The sequence below is a fragment of the Salmo salar genome, chromosome 02 (assembly GCF_965601325.2).
Source record: "Salmo salar chromosome 02, fSalSal1, whole genome shotgun sequence".
Taxonomy (NCBI): Eukaryota; Metazoa; Chordata; class Actinopteri; order Salmoniformes; family Salmonidae; genus Salmo; species Salmo salar.
Window position 1 is genome coordinate 39,529,117 of NC_138292.1, and position 22,074 is coordinate 39,551,190.

The window sequence follows — 22,074 nt, forward strand, 5'->3', positions numbered from 1 at the left end:
TAGATCATACTTAGGGAAGTTGTCAAGAAAATTATCATGCTCACCCAATCTAAAAAGTTGTATTAAATCATATCAAATATGCAACATGTTCCTTGGTGGTCAATAGAAAATATGTATCTATTTAAATGGAACTATTATATCAACCACTTAAAATAAAAAAACGTAGGTAGACTGCACACAATTTTTATTTTATTGATTCAATGTTTACAAAATGCTCAGTGCACCACAAAATGGTGCTGTTTGTTATCGTATATCACTTTCATTTGACAGGGTAGTCATGTGGTTAAAGCAAAAACCCGGATTCGATCTCAGCTCTCACCTGAGTAAACCAACGTGATCAGCAGCATCACATGTCACATGAGCTTGATTTGTACTCCGAACAGTTTCGAAACCATCTTTGGTGTAAATATCAGACATGAATGTAGACAGGACAAAATGATCAGAGTTGTAATTGTAATGTTGTGTAATAATAAAAATGTTGGCACGCAATGGATATAATGGAGAAGGTTGAAATTAATTTCAAACAGGGGCACACCAAATCAACATTGCAGAAGTAGCCTACTGTTCATAATACACATTTCTACATACTCCTCTTCCAAGATCAAAAGTTGAACAAAAATAGATGCAGAGCAGGGCGGGGAATTAAATTCGCTAACAGTCCACTCCATATTTTGTGAGACACGACGGACGCTGGTTTACTGCAGAGGTTTTGAGAGGAGAAAAAACCGAGCGTGACAAAACATTGACCGAAATTACTCGACGAATTACTGTGCCATAACCTTGCAACGAAACATTTCCAACAGTCCAAGTTGCTATCCTGACGGAACAGACTCAATTTAGCAGTGCAAGCGGAGCGAGTGAAACCGTGAGAACGAAAGCTTCGAGAGCGACATAAACCCCAGCCAGCGGTCTCCATTTTAACTTCGAGTCCGATCTATGCCTCACGTGTCTTGGACTGTCTCTCTCACATGACCCGAGTGTTTGTTCCCGTGATCAGCACTTCCATCTACGCGTCCGTGTCACTGAATATCACATTTTATTCCAACCCTGATGGATTTGCACCTCGAACAGAGTCTGGACACCGCGACAAGGTAATACAATGCCCGCCACTTCCTCTTCATCATGTATGGACGTCTCCTCTAGCAAGCGAAGGCCTGGCCTCCATTTTCTAGAGAACAGCTTGATTATGTGAAGTATAAACTAGATACAATAAAGTGGTTTATTTTAGTCATAATTTTGGACAGCTAAGCTAGCAAATCCAATTAGAAAATGGTTACAGTATAGTAAACGATTGCAGCATTTCATGCAAACACGGTTATCTACGGTAGATAATTTACAGTACTAGGTAAGTAATCAAACTTGCTAGTAGTAACGCCAGGCAGCTAACTAAACTAACGTTACCTAGCTAGCTATGGCTATCAGTTTCGATGACACTGAAATAACATTAGTTAGCTTGCTAGGTAACGTTAGTTAGTTAGAGATATACAAAGTTGTTAGCTTACAGCTAGAATGTAGTTGCTACATTCATTTTTCTTTTTTGGACGTAGAAATCGCTCTGCCACAAAACAAGAAACTATAGTGTAGAGAATCATTGTGTAGCGGGTCTGTTATGTACCACAGGAGAACCAAGAAATGAAGAGCGACACCACGGCTGTCTTTTAGGCTTTTATGTTGATCTGCAATAGTATTGTGAAAAGACAGGACAGGAACACATCGGTCTCCAATGCACCATCTGACAAGTTGTTCTTTCTCTCTGCGTTTTCTCGGACTCACACAATCACACTCATACATAAAGCCATAATGTATAGTATAAAATAATAACCAGTCCTTAATACAAAGAATGTATAATCTTAATTCTTAGACAATAGAACCATACCTGCAATAGTATTGTGAAAAGACAGGACAGGAACACATCAGTCTCCAATGCACCATCTGACAAGTTGTTCTACACATGAGCATGAAGAAAGGTAAAACACATATCCTGTCTCACATCCCCAATACATTGCTAGGTGCTTTCAGTGTTGACAGTACCAAAATACAACAACTAGTGTACAAAAACACTGCAACACAAACAAGTTACAACGTGAAATCGCCTTTATCCCATTCAGACCTTAGAGGGCCAAAACTACATCTCCCATAATGCATCACCAGTCGGCAGCTCAGCTAACCGTCTGCATCACAGAAAGGCATGCTAGCTAGCAACACTTTTAGCACTCTGTAAACTATATTAATAACAACAGTAAAACTCTGAAAGTTACATGTTTCAATAGTCTCACACTCCCTTATAACAATATCTACAGCATTATCCTTGGGATGTTTTATTTATTTCACGTTATGGACTTCTACAAAGGAGTAATCTGCAACACATACCTTTTTCTGTGTTTTCTCGGACTGAGGAGAACTGGAGCTACGGGTAGTACCAGGGTGTTAGTAGGTGACGCAAGCACCCAGATGAAATAAAATACATTTAATGAAACAAAACCCAAAGATTTTAACATCATTCAGCTACTGTAGCTGCCTACCTAACATCAACGGGCATCACCAGTAGCACAACAATTAAAAATAGAGACCAAAAGTAAAGTTCCTGGCGATCATAGCGATCTGACTCCCCCCTTCTGTCTGAACTTGGAATATTCCTGTTCACGGGCTTTGGCCACTGACCCTCAACCTGGTTGTTCTGTTCTGCGTTGTGTACTATTCTAATAATTAGAAGTTTGATGGAATAACCATTTTAACTCTACTACACTCACCCCTTCTTAATTTCGGCAAACTTTAAGACATAAGGTAAGAGTTCTTCCTCCACAGGGGTAACCTTGACCAAGAGTCATCCAGAAGGACAGCAAAGAGACTTTGCCAGGTAGAAATATGCCCATATACATACAACCTATGACCCCCTAATAAAGTATTTCTCATTTCCTTAATCTATCCTCTGGCTTCTGTTTCACTGGGGTACTGTCACTTCAACAAAAGTTGATAAGGCTTGAATCAGGGCAGCTAGATGCTCTCTTTTGTCCGGCTCAGCAATCACTTGACTCATTGACTCTAAAAGTCTTCTGACAGGCTTCACAACTCTTCCAGTTTGAGTTCTCAAAGTGCCTTCACTGGGTCTCAGGACTGTATCAGTGAACTCAGACGTCTGGCTGTTTCTGCGCTCTACCTCTCTCTGGTTACTCATTCTCTTCTTAGTAGATCTTATGCATACAGAGCCACTGACTGATGAACTTCTACTGCTGATGCCATCTAGACTGCTCACTGACGTTGCTTTTCTACTTGTCATCTTCAGAAGTATCACTTGAATCATCACCAGGCATCCTTGAGGAGCTTCCTGTGCTTGAGTTAGCTGCTTGTCCGGGGAGATCATGTCCTTCCTTGTGCTTTGAGGATCATGTTCACTCCATCTTCCAGTCCTGAAGATTTTTGAGCTTCAGCTTCTGTGGGCCCCTCAGGGTTCTGGCCCTCGAGAATCCAGACAGCAGTCCTTCGATCCTCTGAATCCTCATCCACATCGAATACCGGTCTTTCATCACCGCTGTCTGCATTTTATGTCCTCCTCTGAAGCAGTAGAGGCTACTGTGGACATCTCGTCTGTCTGTCCCACCGGCAGGAAGTTCACTGGCAGTATAAAGTTTCGATGAACTACCTTACTCTTCTTGGTAGTAGGATCTTCGACTCTGTAGATGTGCACAGACGGGTCTTTCCATGTGATCACATAGACCGTTGAATCCCACAAGTCGGCAAGTTTACCTTTTCCTCTTTCCTTTCGGGTTTGCCAAGAGAACTCGGTCCCCAATCTCCAGGGCAGTACCTTTCACTCTCTTGTTATACTGCCTTGCTTGCTTTTTCTGAGCTTCAGTGGTGTTGGCCTGAGCGATCCTGACAGCCTCTCGCAGGTCTTTTTGGAACAAGTCAACATACTCGTCATGAGTCAACACGTCTTCGTAATTCAAGGTACTTCCAAACATGATGTCCACTGGCAGCCGTGGAATTTGGCCGAACATCAGGAAGAACGGTGAGAATCCTTTCGTTTCGTGTGTGTGTGGTACAGTTGTACGAGAAGGTGAGCGTCTATCATCTGGGGCCATCTTTCTTTTGCTCTCGCTGGCAACGATCGGACCATGTTACCGAGCGTGTGGTTGAATCTTTCCGTCTGACCATCGCCCATAAGATGATATGGAGTGGTATGGGACTTTTTGACTCCTGACACTTGTAGCAATTCTGCGATTAACCTGTTGGGGATGTGGGGCAGTATTTGCACGGCCGGAAAAAAAACGTACCCGATTTAATCTGGTTACTACTCCTGCCCAGTAACTATATATTTACTAGATTTGGATAGAAAACACTCTAACGTTTCTAAAACTGTTTGAATGGTGTCTGTGAGTATAACAGAACTCATATGGGAGTCAAAACCCTGAGACAAATCCTAACAGGAAATGGAAATCTGATGTGTGGAATCACTTCAAACCTTTGCCATTGAAACACACAGGGACTTATTAATCATTTAGCACTTCCTAAGGCTTCCACTAGATGTCAACAGTCTTTACAAAGTGGTTTGAGTCTTCTATGGTAGAAACAGACCCAAAGAGAGGCTTGGGAAGTTGGTCACAGGGGGAGGGCTATTACTACTATGACGCGGGCGCCCATGGGAACCCTTTTGTTCCGAAACGTTTAGTAAGACAATGCAATCGTCCGCCTTGAATATTATTGAAGCTCTGGTTGAAAAAGGCCCTAAAGATTTATGTTATACAACGTTTGACATGTTTGAACGAACGTAAATATATATTTTTTGCACATTCGTGACGACAAGTCCCGCACGCTTCAGTACATTGAGTAGCCTTCGGAACGCGCTAACAAGAAGGAACTATTGGGACATAAATTAACTTTTTAGAACAAAACTACATTTGTTGTGGACCTGGGATTCCTGGTTCCAAGATGGCGCTAACATGTATCGCCTAGCCTATTTTTCTGAGCATACCACGTCGTTTATTGCAAAGTGTGATTTCCCAGTAAAGTTATTTTTAAATCTGGCAATGCGGTTGCATTCACGAGATGTTAATCTATAATTCTTTGAATGACAATATTACAGTTTAACAATGTTTTCGAATAGTAATTTTGTAAATTGTAGCGCTGATCCACCGGAAGCATTTGAGGGAAAATATTTTCTGAACGTCACGCGCCGATGTAAAATGCTGTTTTTATATATAAATATGAACTTTATCGAACAAAAAATGCATGTATTGTGTAACATGATGTCCTAGGAGTGTCATCTGATAAAGATTGTCAAAGGTTAGTGCTGCATTTAGCTGTGTTTTGGGTATTTGTGATGCATCTAGTTGCTTTGAAAATGGCAGTGTGATTATTATTTTTTTTGGCAGGGTACTCTCCTAACATAATCTAATGTTTTGCTGTAAAGCCTTTTTGAAATCGGACAACGTGGTTCGATTCAGGAGAGGTGTGTCTATAAAATGGTGTAAAATAGTCATATGTTTGAGAAATTGAAGTTATAGCATTTGAGGTTTTGTATTTCGCGCGACGGGATTCCACTGGCTGTTGACTAGGGTGGGACGTAAGCGTCCCACATTCCCAGAGAGGTTAAGTGACTGAGTTTGCTCCTTTGTCAGAGTGTATCCGCTGGGGAAACCCGTAGACACAGAAGAACTGGTTCCATAACTTCTGGGCAACGACATTTGCTGTCTGGTTTGGGCAAGGAAACGCATGTGCCAGCTTCGTAAAATGATCTGTGATGACAAGTACATCAACGCTCTCTCCATCCCTTCCTTCTGCTGACCACAAGTCTATGCACACCAGTTCCAACGCTGTGCTGGTCTGTATAGATTCCAACGGTGCCCTAGCCTCTGGCTCGATTGTCATGCCAACCACACAGCGCTTACAGTAGGAGACATACTTTCCATTCCAGTCCAGAAGAACCTTTGACGTACCAAGTGGAGTGTTCTAGTCTGGCCTTGGTGGCCGGCTTCATCATGGGTTCCCCTCAGAACGATGGCTATAACTTCTTATGGCTTGAGGGTGCTATTTTCACGTCCGGATGAAAAGTGTGCCCAAAGTATACTGCCTGCTACTCAGGCCCAGAATCTAGGATATGCATATAATTGGTAGATTTAGGTAGAAAACACTCTAAGGTTTGAATGATGTCTGTGAGTATAACAGACCTTATTTGGCAGGTGAAACCCCGAGGACAAACCATCCAGGATTTTCTTTTTTTTTAAGTCACTCCCTTTTCAATGAGGTTTCATTGAGAATCCATAATTCTAAGGCAGTTGCTTGCAGTTCCTATCGCTTCCACTGGATGTCAACAGTCTTTAGAAATTGTTTGATGTTTTTCCTTTGTGTAATGAAGAAGTAGCCCTGTTCAGAATGAGGCTCGAGGGAAATGTACTGTTTGACAGAGGCGCGTGACCTAAAAAGCATGCTCCACTTTGTTTTCCTCCGGTATTGAACGCAGTTTATCCCGCCTTAAGTTTTATTGATTATTTACGTAAAAAAAATACCTAAAGTTGTTTGAAATGTTTGGACAAAGATTAAAGGTAACTTGAGAGATTTTGTAGTCATATTGAGCGAGTTGGAACCGGTGTTTTTCTGGATCAAACGCGCCAAATAAATGGACATTTTGGATATATAACGACGTAATTAATTGAACAAAAGGACCATTTGTGATGTTTATGAAGCATATTGGAGTGCCAACAGAAGAAGCTCGTCAAAGGTAAGGCATGAATTATGTCGTTATTTCTGAGTTATGTGTCGCGCCTGGCGGGATGAAATATGAATGTCTGTGTTGTTTGATGGGGTGCTGTCCTCACATAATAGCATTGTTTGCTTTCGCCGTAAAGCCTTTTTGAAATCTGAAACTGTGGCTAGATTAACAAGAAGTTATGCTTTAATTTGGTGTATTGCACTTGTGAATGTATGAAAGTTAAATATTTGTTATAATTTTTGGGGAGTTTGGCACTCTGCCATTTCACCGGATGTTGTCAAATCAATCCCCTTAATAACGGGATTGGAGCCATAAGAAGTTAAGGGAGTCTGGCACCACCAGCTGGTACCTCTTCTTGACAACTCAGTCCTTAGATCTTTATTAGAGGATCTCATCCTTGATTTCGAGTTTATCCCAATGCTTCAGCATTCTCAACACTTGGGCAGTCTCATGAGCCCTCTCTCCGCGAAGGTCTCCTCCTCTCAACAAAGTACGCCACTCGGGCCAGCACCTGATCCGCCTTCTGTTTTCTCCGTATTACATCAGAAGAAAGGACTGGAAGAGTAGCCAATCCCCCTTCATGCTGAAGGATGCTGGCAGAATACTGGGCTATTTCGAATTTGCGCACTGGCACACTCGCATCCCACTCCAGACAGGATTCCAAAACTGCTTTCACTCCTTCAGAAGAGACTTGAGCCAGGATCTCACCACCTTGGATATTGACTGACAGTTTGAATGCATCCTGGATGGACTCTGAAGTCACATACTCTGGGAACTCACTTGCCTTCCTAGCTCCAACGAACGGCTGTCGACTAAGCAGGTCTGCTGGGACATTCTGGGGCCCGGGGATGTACTTCAAGTCAAAGTCGAAGGGGACCTGTTTAGAGACCCACCGCTGCTCACAGGCGTCTAGCTTTGGTTTCGTCATTATATATGTCAGGGGGTTGTTATCTGTTAGGACTGTGAATCTATTCCCCTTCAGCCAATGAGTGAACTTATCACACACAGCCCACTTAACCTCTCTAGGGTAGGTGGCACCAAATCGTCCCACCTACGTAACAGCCAGTGTAATCCCGTGGCGCGTTATTCAAAAACTTCAATTTTTCAAACATATGACTATTTTACACCATTTTAAAGACAAGACTCTCGTTAATCTAACCACACTGTCCGATTTCAAAAAGGCTTTACAACGAAAGCAAAACATTAGATTATGTCAGCAGAGTACCCAGCCAGAAATAATCAGACACCCATTTTTCAAGCTAGCATATAATGTCACATAAACCCAAACCACAGCTAAATGCAGCACTAACCTTTGATCTTCATCAGATGACAACCCTAGGACATTATGTTATACAATACATGCATGTTTTGTTCAATCAAGTTAATATTTATACCAAAAACCAGCTTTTTACATTAGCATGTGACTAGCATGTGACTAGCATTCCCACCGAACACTGCCGGTGAATTTACTAAATTACTCACGATAAACGTTCACAAAAAGCATAACAATTATTTTAAGAATTATAGATACAGAACTCCTCTATGCACTCGATATGTCCGATTTTAAAATAGCTTTTCGGTGAAAGCACATTTTGCAATATTCTCAGTAGATAGCCCGGCATCACAGGGCTAGCTATTTAGACACCCAGCAAGTTTAGCACTCACCAAAGTCAGATTTACTATAAGAAAAATGTTATTACCTTTGCTGTCTTCGTCAGAATGCACTCCCAGGACTTCTACTTCAATAACAAATGTTGGTTTGGTCCCAAATAATCCATAGTTATATCCAAACAGCGGCGTTTTGTTCGTGCGTTCAAGACACTATCCGAAAGGGTAAATAAGGGTGACGAGCATGGCGCAATTCATGACAAAACATTTCTAAATATTCCATTACCGTACTTCGAAGCATGTCAACCGCTGTTTAAAATCAATTTTTATGCCATTTTTCTCGTAAAAAAGCTATAATATTCCGACCGGGAATCTGCGTTTAGGTAAACAGACGAAAGAAAATAAAGCATGGGGTCGACTCGGGCACGCGCCTAAGCCCATAGTACTCTGATCGGCCACTTGCCAAAAGCGATAATGTGTTTCAGCCAGAGGCTGCCTCGATATCGTTCAGCTTTTTCCCGGGCTCTGAGAGCCTATGGGAGCCGTAGGAAGTGTCACGTTAGAGCAAAGATCCTCAGTCTTCAATAAAAAGAGCCAAGATGAAACACAACTTGTCAGACAGGCCACTTCCTGCATGGAATCTTCTCAGGTTTTGAGTTCTGTTATACTCACAGACACCATTCAAACAGTTTTAGAAACTTTAGGATGTTTTCTAATAATCCAATAATTATATGCATATTCTAGTTACTGGGCAGGAGTAGTAACCAGATTAAATCGGGTACGTTTTTTATCCGGCCGTGTCAATACTGCCCCCTAGTCCTAACAGGTTAAGAGTGAAGAACTCTAATCTGTGTGCTGGGTAACGGGACTGGGACCTCGACAGTCTTGCTTGCAAAAGCTACTGGTCTGGGCCTACTCTCACCCTCAAATGTCTGGCTAAGTACTGCACCTAAGCCATCCATTGATGCATCTGTTGATAGGAGAAACGGTTTGCTAAAGTCTGGGTGTGCCAGCACGGCTGTTTGGGAGACAGCAACTTTTAGCTTCTCCAGCGCCTCCCCACATTCAGAAGTCCAGTCTTCAGGTTTCAGACATTTTAAGGCCACGCTATGAGGTTTTCCTTTTTCTCCATTCCGGTTACTTTTCTGTCCTGCAATCAGACGAAACAGTGGTTTGGCTAAACCTGAGAAACTCACAATGAAGTGGGAATAATAGTTTGCCCACACTTTTCCTGGGTCAGTTGCAATGCCCTCTGCCGTGACGATATGGCCTAAAACTTGACAGATTTTCTGAGGAGGTAACATATTTTTTTGCGCCAGCTTCAGGTTGTGTCCCTTAAGGCGGGAGAACACCATTTCAAGACGGTCCAGGGCTTCCTGCTTACTCTTCCCGAAAACCAGGAGATCATCCAAGTAGCACAGGAGGGACAAGTAGTTCTGGTCGCCAAAGATTCGAGGTCATCATTCTGGCGAATGTTGCTGGGCTGTTACATAACCCGTGAGCCATTATGTTGTACTCAAATAAACCTGTGGGTGTTGTGCACGCTGTGTACTTGCGGTCATCTTCATGTATGGGGATGTTGTGGAATCAGAAGTCAAATCCATAGTACTGAAGAAGCAGTTCCCTCCCAAAGCAGCGAGAGGATCGGCTTGATGGGGCAATGGGTATGCATATTTCTCTGTCCTCTGGTTCATCCATCTGAAATCAGTGCAAATTCTCAACTCTCCTGACGGCTTCCAAACCAGGACAAGGGGGGAAGCCCACTCACTACTGGACTTTCGGTTGATGCCCCGCTCCTCCATTTCCTCCGTCTGCCTCAGCTTCTGGTAGTCGGATGGAGAGACCCTCCTGAACGGCAGCCTGAAAGGCTTTTCATCTTTGAGTCGGATACGGTGGATGACGTTCTTCGCTTCTCCACAGTGAAGTTGGTCCCTGGAGAAGATGCCTTCATACTGTGCAATAAGGTCCAATAGTTTTCCTTTCCACATATCAGACACTTCACAGGACTCTGTCAACTTCTGTTAAGCCCAACTCTTCCAACTTTTGTACATACTCCTTTACCCTTTTTCCACTAACTGAACATTCTTCCCCAGCTTGGGTGACATTCTGAAGAGCAGACTGGACCTTACTGGGGTTCTCAGCATGACTGGAATAGAGCTCTAGGTCTTCTAGGGCTAGGCATGGGTGCACATCAGCCAACTTGGTGTTACGGCAGAGAACAATAGGGTGATCCAACATGTTGATCACTTTCATGGGGACCCACTTGTCACCCCTCAAAGGACATACAGTGCGTCCTACTAGGACATTTCTTGGTGCAGATCGTGCTGTAGTGGCCTCTATGACTACAGTACTACCAACTGATAGCAGCACCTTTTCTTTCAGTTTTCCCCAGACCAAATGTTCATGTTGATGCATGAGTCACACTGCTTGAGCATTACAGTTCCCACTTTGTCTGGTATTTTGTCACCGTGCCAGTGGTTCACGTTGGCTAGGATGCTGAGTAAAAGTCCATGTGAATCTCCTTTGGCAGGTTTGGAGAGACTGTCCCAATACCACTTTGTTTTCTTAACCTGTTGCATTATGTGTTTTATGGCGTTCGATCCAACTATCATATCGTCTGTCTGTCCAGGTACAACTAAAACAGACACTGCCATCTTGCAATCTAAAAGATCAATGTTCAGTCATATTTATACTTAGGCTGTGCCTGGTTGCCCCCACAGCCTACAAGAACTACTTGAGTTGGCTTTCTAGACTCTGGTTTTATCACATTACATTTCAGAAGTGTGTCTTCAGTTGACTCACTTAACCTGCAGGTCATAGACCCACTATCTATCAGAGCTTGAAGTTCTACAATTTCTTGCACTATTACTGGAACATAGAAAACACTGTCATTACTCTCTATTTTCGGATAAATCCCCTCGGTTTTCATTGTTTCCAGTAGAGGTCGACCGATTAATCAGAATGGCCGATTTAATTAGGGCCGATTTCAAGTTTTCATAACAATCGGACATTGGTATTTTTGGACACCGATTTGGCCTATTTAAAAAAATATATATTTTTTTGATAGTTATTCATCCATAACAAATTACTACTAAGGTAACATCTGCATTTTGAAAGAGTATTTTATTAATGAAAGCATAAAGATGCCATTATTAGTTACATTGTTTTAGTTTGAACGTGCAGACTGGCACTAAGAACAGCGGAAACGTTTCCGTAGTCACCACCATTATTAGTGCAATGCCCCTTAGTGTTGCTCTGTGCTACCCAGTGTGGCGGGGTGGGGGTCCACCCTTCCTCCTCCCTTCCCCATTGGCTAGGTCCGTCTTCTGTGCCCGGCTCTGCTGCCCATCCTGTGCCCCCTGCCCTCGTGCCTTGAACCTTGTGCGCTTTCAGTGGATACAGCTGGAGAACTGCAAGGCAATCCCATTGTGCGCCACTCGGGAGCATGACCAATATATATTGTCCTGCTAATAACAGAGTTAATAATAGATCTGTGATTATATCCAAGGGACTTTTATATTATTCTAAATTAATATTAATTGCTTTGTTTAAATGACAACTATTTTGAAGATTACATTTTTCAAATAATGTAATATGAGTGAGGAATAAGGCCGTTCTTGAACATGGGGTGAGACATTGTTACTAATTTGTAAATAAAGGCAGTTTGTCATTTAGAATGATTTAATTCTGTTTTTAGAGGGAGAGAAACCAAAAACCTACAGTCATCTCGTGGGTCTCCCAGTCGAGGCCGGCACGGGTATTGAACCAGCATCTGTAGCAACATTGCGCCACTGAGGCGCTGTACAACGTGACCAGTCGGGAGTGGGCTACAGTACTACAGTAAGAGCAAAATAATCCTAACCTTAGTGTAACAACAGTTTTAGTAAGTAATACTGAAGTCTTGCACAATTATCAGTTTCTATTTAGGTTTATGTCGCCCATTCGTTGTCAGAGACACAGTAGGACCCAAAAGCATAATCAGTGCTCTAACTCCCCCTTGCGCTGGTCTGGAGCAATGAAGTGGTGACGCAGGGTACCGTACTAAACCACAAATTACCTCTAAGTCCCGCAGCATAATTGCAAAACTTTTAGTGGAGCAACCACTGTATGTATGACCGCTACGGCCGGGTAATGAAGTTATATCTACCGCAACCCTTTACAGACGTAGAACTCAGTTACAGTAGCGTGTCGTTAGCAACAATGTACTTTTTGTGCCACGGCATCTGTAGGCCTACCATTTCAGACAGTAGAATTCTGCTCTGGCATCTGTATTTTTACCCTGACAACAAACTTTGCTGATTTTAATGTACTGATGTTTTTTTTTTTTATGCAGTTTGCTATGGTAGGGTAGCTAGATGTGTTTTCTTTCTACTAAATGTCTTATTAAGCCACTGTATTTAACAAACGTTAAAGTACTTTCTTTAGGAGAGTATGGTCTATTATTTGATTGACAGTTCTGGTCGCCTAGTAATGGACGTTAGTCCCACTTCATATCACCAGAGACGTTTTCGTGTCGGCATTTTAATAAGCCGTAGTGTAGCCTACCCTAAAAGACAAACCAACATGCTCTAGCTGAGGCGCTTTCAGGGTTAATTGATACAGGCTAACTTTGGACTACTGTAATTCCATATTAGGGCCTATGAGACAAAATTAATAGGCTAGGCTATTCTACATGCAACAGACCGAAGACTGAACACACGCTTGCATCATTAGCCAAGAGAAAGTGCAGGCAGGGCAGCGCCCAAGAGAGAGGATGGGGCAGGCAGAACCGTGCCTATATGATCTCTTGGTATTCTGCATCTCGCATTGTCTTGCATTGCTCACAAATTCTCCAAAGCAGCCTAGAGTTCGCCTCTTCCTACCTGTTTAATTTAAATTACACAACTTTCTCCAGGCCTTTTATTGTCTATCGTGTAGTTAGGCTATAACAGGAAAAATGTTTTGTGATAACTGCACTGTGATTTTAATTATGTAGAGGGGAAAAACACAAGGGGGAAAAAAAGATTTTCGGTTAGGGATGTCATTTAATGTTAATAATCCCAACTTCGTGTAAATGTTTTAATGTTCACCCCTAGTATATGAGTATACACCTGCTCTTTCCATGACATAGACTTACCAGGGAAATTCGGGTGACGGCTATGATCCCTTATTGATGTCACTTGTTAAATCCACTTCAATCATTGTAGATGAAGGGGTGGAGACAAGTTAAAGAATGATTTTTAAGCATTAATACAGTTGAGACATGGATTGTGTATGTCTGCCATTCAGAGGATGAATGGGCAAGACAAAAGATGTAAGTGCCTTTGAACGGGGTATGGTAGGTGCCAGGCACACTGGTTTGTGTCAAGAACTGCGACACTGCTGGGTTTTTCATGTTAAACAGTTTCCCGTCGGAATCAAGAATTGCCACCACCCAAAGGACATCTAGCCAACTTGACACAACTGTGGGAAGTATTGGAGTCAACATGGGCCAACATCCCTGTGGAACGCTTTCGACACCTTAGGTGTTCCTAATGTTTGTTATGCTCTGTGTGTTTTTTGTTTTATTTTATCATATTTTTTTGCAGCGGTCACCACTGCTAAATGAATATAAGAAAACACTGCCCATTGATTCTTGAAGAATTTAACATGCTAAATGTAGAATATCTCACCCAAAGCTAGGTGAATTGCAACAACACTTTGAATATAAACAACTCTTCCCCCTTACCCCGCATCGAATTTTCCTGCAACTCTGTGAGGAGGTTAGTGCTGTCCGATGTCCCAAGGATCCTGGCGAGCATACTGTAGGCCATGGTGGTTACCTCCCAAGGATTCAAGATTGCATAGACGATGGTGGAGACTGTTTTTACTTTGTTTAGTCCACCAACTTCAAACAGCCACGTTTTTTTTGTTATTGAAAATGCTTTTTTTTTATATATATTTTTTTAGATTCCCTACACAATGATTCCCTACGCTATTCAAATTGAGCGAAGAGTGTAGAATTTTAGCAACCAGGAAATGACAGAGCGATTTCTACATCGGGCCCTTGCCCCAGTCTGCCATTGTTCGTTGTGCTTGAGGAGGCGATGACCATGCTTTTAGTGACGCCGATGTGAGAGGGAGCAGTGGTTTGAAGTACTTAAGTAAAAATACTGGCATCTCTAAATGCTGTGTTTGTTAATGATGTCTGAGTGTTGGAATATACCTCCTGCTATCCGTAAATATTATTATTTTTGTAATTCTTTTTTTAAATGGTGTCGTCTAGTTTGCTTAATATAAGAAATTTGAAATTATATATTCTTTCACTTTTATTTTTGATATTTAAGTATATTTTAGCAATTACATTTACTTTTGAAACTAAAGTATATTTAAAACCAAATATTTTAAGACTTTTACTCAAGTAGTATTTTACTGGATGACTTTTACTTGAGTCATTTTCTTTTAAGGTATTTGTAGTAACTTGACAAGGAATGCCCACACACATTTCGATATTACTTTCCTTTACTTTCAACCCAAACCTAAAAGGTGTATTGCCAGGTACAAACAGTACAAACATAACAGAACTATATAGCCCACTCAACCGGTGGTAGAATCACATTGCACAGAACTCGCTCTTAGTGATGACATCATCAAAAGGGGAAGGTCACGGTCAATACCAATAATAACCATGTCATTATTTATATAGTGTCCACACTATAACAGTATTTTTACTGTATGACAATTGGGTACTTTTTCCACCACTGCTGGCAATTAGCCAAGTCACTGTAACATCTGTACTCCACTGCCATCCCCTACTCTATATTAACCTTGTCAGCTAGACCTTGCTTGCCTATATTTTGAAAATGTTCTTGTTCATGTCTTCCTAGTCACGAAAAACAAGAGGAGGAGGTCGTCCAATTAGAAGGTAAGAATTTATGGTGGGATGTACAGTAAGGGGGAAAAAAGTATTTGATCCCCTGCTGATTTTGTACGTTTGCCCACTGACAAAGAAATTATCAGTCTATAATTTTAATGGTAGGTTTATTTGAACAGTGAGAGACAGAATAACAACAAAAAAATCCAGAAAAACGCATGTCAAATGTTATAAATTGATTTGCATTTTAATGGGGGAAATAAGTATTTGACTCCTCTGCAAAACATTACTTAGTACTTGGTGGCAAAACCCTTGTTGGCAATCAGAGGTCAGACGTTTCTTGTAGTTGGCCACCAGGTTTGCACACATCTCAGGAGGGATTTTGTCCCACTCCTCTTTGCAGATCTTCTCCAAGTCATTAAGATTCCGAGGCTGACGTTTGGCAACTTGAACCTTCAGCTCCCTCCACAGATTGTCTATGGGATTAAGGTCTGGAGACTGGCTAGGCCACTCCAGGACCTTAATGTGCTTCTTCTTGAGCCACTCCTTTGTTGCCTTGGCCATGTGTTTTGGGTCATTGTCATGCTGGAATACCCATCCACGACCCATTTTCAATGCCCTGGCTGAGGGAAGGAGGTTCTCACCCAAGATTTGACGGTACATGGCCCCGTCCATCGTCCCATTGATGCGGTGAAGTTGTCCTGTCCCCTTAGCAGAAAAACACCCCCAAAGCATAATGTTTCCACCTCCATGTTTGACGGCGGGGATGGTGTTCTTGGGGTCATAGGCAGCATTCCTCCTCCTCCAAACACAGCGAGTTGAGTTGATGCCAAAGAGCTCCATTTTGGTCTCATCTGACCACAACACGTTCACCCAGTTGTCCTCTGCCAAAGAACATCTGAATGATTCAAACTTCAGACGGGCATGTATATGTGCTTTCTTGAGCAGGGGGACCTTGCGGGCGCTGCAGGATTTCAGTCCTTCATGGCGTAGCATGTTACCAATTGTTTTCTTGGTGACTATGGTCCCAGCTGCCTTGAGATCATTGACAAGATCCTCCCGTGTAGTTCTGGGCTGATTCCTCACCGTTCTCATGATCAAATAAAATGTATTTATATAGCCCTTCTTACATCAGCTGACATCTCAAAGTGCTGTACAGGAACCCAGCCTAAAACCCCAAACAGCAAGCAATGCAGGTGTAGAAGCACGGTGGCTAGGAAAAACTGCCTAGAAAGGCCAAAACCTAGGAAGAAACCAGGCTATGAGGGGTGGCCAGTCCTCTTCTGGCTGTGCCGGGTGGAGATTATAACAGAACATGGCCAAGATGTTCAAATGTTCATAAATGACCAGCATGGTCTAATAATAATAATAATAATAATAATCACAGTAGTTGTCGAGGGTGCAACAAGTCAGCACCTCTAGAGTAAATGTCAGTTGGCTTTTCATAGCCGATCATTGAGAGTCTCTCTCTACCGCTCCTGCTGTCTCTAGAGAGTTGAAAACAGCAGGTCTGGGACAGGTAGCACGTCCGGTGAACAGGTCAGGGTTTCATAGCCGCAGGCAGAACAGTTGAAACTGGAGCAGCAGCACGGCCAGGTGGACTGGGGACAGCAAGGAGTCATCATGCCAGGTAGTCCTGAGGCATGGTCCTAGGGCTCAGGTCCTCAGAGAGAGAATTAGAGAGAGCATACTTAAATTCACACAGGACACCGGATAAGACAGGAGAAATACTCCGGATATAACAGACTGACCCTAGCCCCCCGACACACAAAATACTGCAGCATAAATACTGGAGGCTGAGACAGGAGGGGTCAGGAGACACTGTGGCCCCATCCGATGAAACCCCCGGACAGGGCCAAACAGGAAGGATATAACCCCACCCACTTTGCCAAAGCACAGCCCCCACACCACTAGAGGGATACCTTCAACCACCAACTTACCATCCTGAGACTAGGCCGAGTATAGCCCACAAAGATCTCCGCCACGTGACGCACCCCTCCTAGGGAGGGCATGGAAGAACACCAATAAGCCAGTGACTCAGCCCCTGTAATAGGGTTAGAGGCAGAGAATCCCAGTGGAGAGAGGGGAACCGGCCATGATCATTGCAACTCCACGAGGTGAGATCTTGCATGGAGCCCCAGGCCGAGGGAGATTGACAGTTATTTTGTGTTTCTTCCATTTGCGAATAATCGCACCAACTGTTGTCACTTTCTCACCAAGCTGCTTGGCGATGGTCTTGTAGCCCATTCCAGCCTTGTGTAGGTCTACAATCTTGTCCCTGACATCCTTGGAGAGCTCTTTGGTCTTGGCCATGGTGGAGAGTTTGGAATCTGATTGATTGGTTGCTACTGTGGACAGGTGTCTTTTATACAGGTAACAAGCTGAGATAAGGAGCACTCCCTTTAAGTGTGCTCCTAATCTCAGCTCGTTACCTGTATAAAAGACACCTGGGAGCCAGAAATCTTTCTGATTGAGAGGGGGTCAAATACTTATTTCTCTCATTAAAATGAAAGTCAATTTAACATTTTTGACATGCGTTTTTCTGGATTTTGTTGTTGTTATTCTGTCTCTCACTGTTCAAATAAACCTACCATTAAAATTATAGACTGATCATTTCTTTGTCAGTGGGCAAACGTACAAAATCAGCAGGGGATCAAATACTTTTTTCCCCCTCACTGTATGCGTTTCGGATGCATGTGTGCCATTGTGCGTAACTTCACCATTCTGACTCTTTCATACATTTCAAAGTACTGACATTTCAGGCATCCTCTTGAAAAACCTGATGCTTTCAAAAACCAACCAAAGAACAGACCAAAAACACACGCTTAAGTGTCAAATAGTTTTAGGCCTAGCATTTTTGCAATAATGCTCCTTGCCTCACTCATTTCTCATCAAAGGATATCTGAGTGTTAATTTTCTCTTCCATCCTTCTATCGATCCTCTCATTCCACTGTCCTTCTCTCAGGAGACGGGGAAGGGGAGCAGACTGCAGTTACCATAGGCAGTATTCAGCAGGCCCAGGCATTCGCGGACCACAACATTCAGTACCAGTTCCGCTCTGAGGGTGGTCAGGTGGGTATCCCGTGAACAGCGTTTTGCTGATTTTAGAAACATTTAACTAGCTGAATTCACATAGGTCTGTTTTTACTGTATGAGGTCAGTTTACTGCATCACTCACACTAGAGCATGGATGGGAAACCCCAGTCCCCAGAGGCCAGAGTGGTGTCATACTTTCCCCCCATCCCTAGCAAACACAGCTGATTTAAACTAAGTGCATTCTAAACTGACGATCATCATTAGTTGATTATTGGAGTCCGGTGTGTTAGCTGGGGCTGGACACCCAATCAGGCCCCTGTGGACTGGTGTTGCCCATCCCTCCACTAGAGAATCAACCACATCACACAATGGAAAACCCTGAATAACCCTGACATTCAACACTATCCTCTCCATTGAATTGAAAGCCTTGTGTTCGTTCTCTTTGAACCCAGACAGCAGAACCGGCCAGGACACTGATATAGGCCTACAGGTTTGGATGTTAAATTGGTTCATTAATTGTGAATGTTTACGTCTACGCTTTTGTGGACCGTCACAGTGAACGTTATATCTTCACATAAACTTGTTTTTATTTTTTTATTTTTGGGGTGAAGGATGAAGCTAGTTAGAGCTGGTCCTTTCGCTGCTCATTTGGAGTAAACACAGTTAGTGTGAGTGATCATGTGATTCCAATCCCCTTCCTGGATTGGCATGCGGCTGTTGTCACATGTTAGTCAGGAGGTGAGTCACATGATGAAGGGGTACAAATACAGATTATTTTGAAGCTGTTTTTATATTGAATTAGGCACATTCTGCCATATAAGCATATGTTGGGTGTGTAGATCAATTGTAGGCCTAGCAGTATCATTCAATGTGCAAGGGCTTAATACTGCAGCCTAGGGTGTGAACCTCAATATGACGTAAACAATCTGCAAGTCCTGAAAACACAGTGACATTAAAATGACAGTGGTCAGGCTAGAAGGCATCCCATGCTCTTTGTTGTAGAATTAATGACTCTGGTTTCTCTCTGTCTGTCTGTCCATCTCTTTCTCCCTCACTCTGTCTCCCTCTCTTCCCCAGGTGACTTACCGTGTTGTCCAGGTAACTGACCAGCAGCTGGAGGGGAGAGATGACGGGGGAGGGCCGGTTAGCGTGGTCTCCACGGCCGCCTTCCCCGGCGCTCCTCAAGCAGTGGCCCAGGTAGGTACCAGAACACCAGGAACCGAGGCCACTACTGTCACCCCTTACAATAACACAGTTCCCTAATGGCTAGGGAGCCTGACATACTTCAGTAGTATCAAACTATTGATCGTTTTACAAGTTATCTGTATATTTTTGTTGTGCAGGAACCAGAACACTTACATTTATTTATATATATAAATAAATTTGTCAGTTGTTTTAATGAATTATTATCAAGTAATATACATGTCGTAAGTTAGTTGTCAGTAGGGTTTGCTAACCCTTCCCACCTTGTCCCCTGTCAGGCTGTGATCCAGAACCCTTTCAGTAATGGGGGTAGCCCCGTGGGAGAGACGCTGGGAGGGGAGACGCGCTTCGCCTACTTCCCAGCTACGGCTGTGAGCGATGGCACTGTGTCTGTGCAGACCACCTCCGACCCCACACAGGCCGGGGGTGAGTCAGCACTACCTCTACTTCTAACGCTAGGCTAGCAGTCCTCTGAGGGCAAAATACTGTCCCTCGTTTTTGGTTCAAGTCCAGACATAAAGAAGAATGACCACTTATCAAATTGACATTTGAGTACCATGACACAGTGCTGACTGAGATTAACTGTTCATCCCCTCAGCCACAAGGTTTGTCTCAGTGCTAGCAAATTCTCCCTTAAGACTTTGTCACTGAAGTCTCCAACCTGCCCCATTTTTTTTCCTCTCTCTCTTTCTCTTTCTCTTTTGCTTTCTCTTTCTCCCTTCTCCCACAGGTCAGTTCTACGTGATGATGACCCCTCCTGACGTCTTGCAGACAGGCACACAGCGAACCATAGCTCCGCGCACACACCCCTACCCTGAGTGAGTATCAACCACACCGCTACTTCCTCTCCTCCTATGTCCCTCATTTTAGGGGGACTCTGAAAGGAGAGCCCATGCACACAGCAGTCTGAGCCACTCCAGATGTTAAGCAGTCAAAAACCTACCTACGCAGTCCTTGCGTTCATCTACCACGAGCATGTCAGACATGTCTTCCAAGTAGGAACTAGCCTATACGCTTAGGTGTTATGCGGTAATTTCAACCTTTCATCAGTAATGACCTGTTAAGAAGTCATTTGACAGGATTTTTCTAGAACATCTAAGAGTTGGTTTGCTTTGAGTCTGAGATGTATCAGTTAGACTGGAAAACTAAGTCACTGATTGAATATTGAAGAAGTAGTATATTGACTATTCTCTCCAAAAACTGAAAGTATAGTCGCACTGCATCCCTCCCCCCTATTCACTTTCACAGAGATTTGGGTTGAGCATGACCTGGACCTGGGTCAGACAGCACTGCGTGTGTGTGTGTGTAGTTTCCTTGAACACTTTGCTGTTCTTGTGGGATGGATGTCATCATCACAGGGTCGTTGTGTCCCTGTCCTTGTTGCCCTGGTTTCCCCCTTCCTTGTCTACTTCCTCATTTTGTTTATCTCTCACAATCATCAATATCATTATCATGTGATGAAGCTATTTTCCTCAAACCACTCTGAATGAGTAACACTGAATCAAAACCAGACTGTTAACTCTGGTTAATCCATGCTGAAAATCTCAATAATCTCTCATGCCAAATGGATGATTAATGATATTTGTGTCAGTGAATTAATTTGACATTAGTGTTCTGGTTAATTTAGGAAATGTAATTTCAATGTGCTTATTTTTCTATGAAGGCATATTGCATGCCCAGAGCCAAGGGGTGTGAGTAAATTGTAAACATGCCCATAAACTAATATATAATCTAGAAGGGAGGGTGCCAGGCAAGTGTTTGAATATAAAATAAGGAGTTGTATGTTTTTTGTTATTAGATCGTTTCAAGGCTTCTGCACATAAGGGAAATGGTTTGGAAGAATGGTTCCAAAGTGCTTTTTTAAAAATTTGACATAACGCCATGCTTGTTTTGCCATCCAGAACGAACACATGATCCTCTCAAATCTAATTTGTGTTGGACTGAGTGGATATCCCTTGCCATTTCCCTGCCTGTATGTGATGAACTCTTACTCTCAGGCCTGTAGAACAACATGGAGCTTCTTATATTCTGAAAAAGAAAATACATTTTACAATTTAGCTTTAGGTAAAGGGGATGGTCATCAATTTTCTCACAGTAAGGTGTTGGGGTATGGGTTTGTTATTAAGTTCTTTAGGCTTCTTGGGGCTTTTGTGTGGGACGTTCGTACAAGACCAGTCCAGTTGTTGTATGTCTAGTTCTAGTGTCGGGCTGCAGTGATTCCCCAGTTCTCTTTGGCTACCAGTAAAGCTTTTATCTACTCTACTGTTAAATGTACAGTCTAAAAGGGCTGGATACCACTGCAGTGTGTGCTGTTGTGTAGGGAGGACTTGTTTTTCCTGTGTTTTGCCATTCTATTCCCCCTTTCCATATGTTTTTCTTGTGTGTGATAATTTGTGTCTTTTTAATTTATTCTTTCATCAACAACGCATAAACTGATCCATGACTGAACATATTTGATCTGTGCAAATAAATGAAATTAAATGAAAACTTCCACCGCTTACCTGCCGTTCGCAGAGACGAAACCGAGATGCTGCAACATGACGGTTTAAACTGGTGAGGACAACTTCCACATCCCCTCCCCCTGCAACCAATAAACCAATCAAATTAGGCCTAGATCATATACCACAAAGAAGAAAGAACAATCATACCAGCTCCCTATTCCCCCTTCATTCCCTTTAGTACAATT

At 42.9% G+C, this 22,074-nt stretch overlaps 1 protein-coding gene across 5 annotated transcripts in view; it reads left to right on the forward strand.

Annotated features, from left to right (window-relative positions):
- The first annotated feature begins 428 nt into the window (after window positions 1-428).
- Window positions 429-22,074, forward strand: part of LOC106582686 (upstream stimulatory factor 2) — a 30,230-nt gene continuing 8,584 nt past the window's right edge. For 2 of the 5 annotated variants that reach the window (XM_014166012.3, XM_014166021.3), the window contains exons 1-6: window positions 430-1,091; window positions 15,163-15,200; window positions 18,115-18,221; window positions 19,263-19,382; window positions 19,667-19,814; window positions 20,119-20,206. In XM_014166012.3, the coding sequence (XP_014021487.1) occupies window positions 1,051-1,091; window positions 15,163-15,200; window positions 18,115-18,221; window positions 19,263-19,382; window positions 19,667-19,814; window positions 20,119-20,206 (542 nt within the window). In that variant the 5' untranslated portion in view covers window positions 430-1,050. Of the gene's footprint in view, window positions 1,092-15,162; window positions 15,201-18,114; window positions 18,222-19,262; window positions 19,383-19,666; window positions 19,815-20,118; window positions 20,207-21,902; window positions 21,942-22,074 lie in introns of all 5 variants that reach the window. The other 3 variants (XM_014166030.3, XM_014165986.3, XM_014166003.3) reach the window with 3 other exon arrangements.